Source organism: Protomyctophum parallelum (genome assembly GCF_964188405.1).
Source record: "Protomyctophum parallelum genome assembly, chromosome: 7".
NCBI lineage: Eukaryota > Metazoa > Chordata > Actinopteri > Myctophiformes > Myctophidae > Protomyctophum > Protomyctophum parallelum.
In genome coordinates this window covers 8,461,679-8,464,996 of record NC_139705.1, presented here as the reverse complement: position 1 = coordinate 8,464,996, position 3,318 = coordinate 8,461,679, and the positions used below count along the sequence as shown (strand labels likewise).

Sequence of the window (3,318 nt, the reverse complement as noted above, 5' to 3'; positions counted from 1 at the left end):
GGAAGACTGAGGTCATATTAACCCGTTCTGACCGGGCACCCATTTTGGTGTCGGCATCACGTTATGCTTTAGCTATTGAAAAATAGCAGATCTACAAGCTCGTATCGCGCCACTTGGTGGCGCGATATGAGCTTGAGCTTGTAGGTCTGCTATTTTTCAAAAAAATCGAAGAACGACTGACATTTTTTTAAATCTGATCTCAGGTCAGAATGGGTTTAATCAGACCAGTGTGTGTCCGGCGGAAACCTCGTATGAATCTGATCTCAGGTCAGAATGGCTTAAATGACACAACGTGTGACTCATCTACAGACTGCCATCTTGCTCACTCTGAAAACAATTCGTATAAATGGGTATCGTTTAACCTTTGTTTTTGTTTTTCATCTCTTTGAGCACATGTTTTCCTCATTTCTCCACATGCATATGACTGTATATTCACATCTGTCACTCGACAGACACAGACGCGTGCCTGCATGTGTGTGTGTGTTTGTTTATTGAAGTTGGGCTGAGATTGTCAATTTGGGTCAACTGAAAAAAAACATTGGAGATGCAATTTGCGACACACGAGACTATAGACTAAAATAGAGAGAGAAAAATACGCTGTATATTTGGAGAAGCTAGACTTACAGTACACAAGGGCAGACCCCACCCACACACACACACACACACACACACACACACACTCAGAGAGAAACCGTATACACAAACAAGTCAAAGAGAGTGGAGGAGTGAAAGGGAGAGACCTCATCTCTAGAGAGTCCACAACAAGAGAGTCCACAACAAGAAAGTAAATGATGGCGCAGACCCATTCTGACCTGAGATCAGATTCATACGAGGTTTCCACTGGACACACACTGGTCTGACGAACCCATTCTGACCTGAGATCAGATTCTAAAAATGTCAGTCGTTCTTCGATTATTCAAAAATAGCAGACCTACAAGCTCGTATCGCGCCACTCGGTGGCGCGCTATGAGCTTGTAGATCTGCTATTTTTAAATAGCTAAAGCATAGCATGATGCTAACACCAAAATGGGTGCCCGGTCAGAATGGGTTAATCACTCAAGCCTTATAATAATAGCTGCATCATGATAAATAGCTCATCATAACCAACAGTATAGCGCCTACATTTCATATTTTTTCTTTTCTCCACGTTTGTCATTTTTCACCCCGCGTGCCAACCCAAATGCCAAAATGGACCCATTTTTTTTAATACTTTAACAGAGTGCACCTTCCCATATATCCAGTCAAGCAGAGATGCCGCGCGCCAAGTGCACTTTCTAGGACCCACTCTAGCCCATTTTGGGCGAGAAACCCATTTTGGTGTTGGCATCATGTCGTGCTTTATAGCTATTGAAAAACAGCAGACCTACAAGCTCGTAGCGCGCCACCGAGTGGCGCGCTACGAGCTTGTAGGTCTGCTGTTTTTTTGAAAAATCGAAGAGCGACTGACATAGACAAGACAATTTTTAGAATCTGATCTCAGGTCAGAATGGAAAACTGTCAGGATGTAGAAGACATTTCTTTTTAGAATCTGATCTCAGGTCAGAATGGGCTATATAGTCACAAACACCATTCTCATGTTACCCCTAGCTCCGTGCTCTGCGCTGGGCAGGGCTGTGTTCCCTGGCAGCTCGTCAGAGCTAAACGGACAACAGCCTGGTAAGGGGGAGACTGGGCAAGAGAGCAGGGGGGGGGGGGGGGGGGGGGGGGGGCAGAGAGGTCAACCGTGTGCCTTGTGACCGCAGTTTGAACTCAGGAGGAGTTGAATGATGCTAATTACGCGTTAACAAACACCGACCGACCCGAGAACCGCTGCTCGTTACGAGCGGCTTGCGTTGCACACACACACACACACACACACACACACACACACACGAGTTCTGGAGGCGTGCGTGGTCACATTCACCCACACACATGTACACACAGGCACACACACACACATACACACGCACGCTGCGCGCGAGTATATACTGAACAAACATGTTGCTTTCTCTCTCAAAGACTTGTATACCAGAGTGCAAACCGACTTTGCACGCGTGCCAAATGTGCACAGTATAATATGCACAAGGCGTTGAGTTTCAGCATTGTTGGCCAGCTGCACGGATTCATGACAAAGTGGGGCATGCAGCGGGCAATAAGGTGTGTGTGTGTGTGTGGGGGGGGGGGGGCTGTCTGTTAAACTCTGTGTTTGTGTGCATGTGTATGACTCTTTACATGTGTGTGTGTGTGGGGGGGTGTTGGTGGTGGGGGGGGGATGGGTTTGGTGGGAGAGAATGCTGGAATAATGGAGTGGGAGAATGGACCAGGGAGCAGGGTGAAAAATCCTACCAGTCGATAGAGCGAGGTGTGTATCAATTATGTATGGCAGCAGTCCTTTTTTTGGCCAAGGAGGAGAGGAGAGGGGGCTAGGAGTGTGTGTGTGTGTGTGTGTGTGTGTGTGTGTGTGTGTGTGTGTGTGTGTGTGTGTGTGTGTGTGTGTGTGTGTGTGTGTGTGTGTGTGTGTGCACACGAGTATTACACACCAATGAAGCCTTCAGCACATGTCAGCGGCAATCACACACAACATAAAACTAAATGCGTAAAAATACATACTGTAATGCCTCTCTCTGTCCCGCTCTCTCTCACTCACTCTCCGTATCTCTCTCTGTCTCTCTGTCTCCCCCCTCTCCCTCTCTCTCTGTCCCTCTCCCTCCCTCCCTCTCTCCCTCCCTCTCTCTCTCTCCCGCTCCCTCCCTCTCTCCCTCCCTCTCTCTCTCTCTCCCGCTCCCTCCCTCTCTCTCTCTCCCTCTCTCTCTCTCTCTCCCTCTCTCTATCTCTCTCTCTGTTCCTCTGTCTCCCTCTCGCGCTCTCTCCCTGTCTCTCCCTCTCTCTCGCTCTCTCCCTGTCTCTCCCTCTCCCTCTCCCTCTCTCTCTCTCTCTCTCTCTCTCTCTCTCTCTCTGTCCCTCTGTCCCTCTGTCTCCCTCTCCCTATCTATCTCTGTCCCTCTGTCTCCCTCCCTCTCTCTCTCTCTCTGTCTGTCCCTCTGTCTCCCTCTCACTCTCTCTCACTCTCCCCATCTCTCTCTGTCTCCCTCTCCCCATCTCTCTCTCTCTCTCTCTCTCTCTCTGTCCCTCTGTCTCCCTCTCCCTCTCTCTCCCTCTCTCTCTCTCTCTCTGTCCCTCTGTCTCCCTCTCTCTCTCTCTCTCTCTGTCCCTCTGTCTCCCTCTCTCTCTCTCTCTCTGTCTGTCCCTCTGTCTCCCTCTCACTCTCTCTCACTCTCCCCATCTCACTCTGTCCCTCTCTCTCTCTCTCTCTCCCTATCTCGCTCTCCAATGTCAACC

General features: G+C 49.3%; 1 protein-coding gene across 1 annotated transcript in view; it reads right to left on the bottom strand.

Annotated features, from left to right (window-relative positions):
- plxna2 (plexin A2) overlaps nucleotides 1-3,318 on the bottom strand; it is a gene marked incomplete at its 5' end in the record, with an annotated part of 223,411 nt that overhangs the window by 108,370 nt on the left and 111,723 nt on the right. Inside the window, one exon of the mRNA XM_083768883.1 lies at nucleotides 1,582-1,637. Coding sequence (XP_083625009.1) covers nucleotides 1,582-1,637 — 56 coding nt within the window. The remainder of the gene's footprint in view (nucleotides 1-1,581; nucleotides 1,638-3,318) is intronic.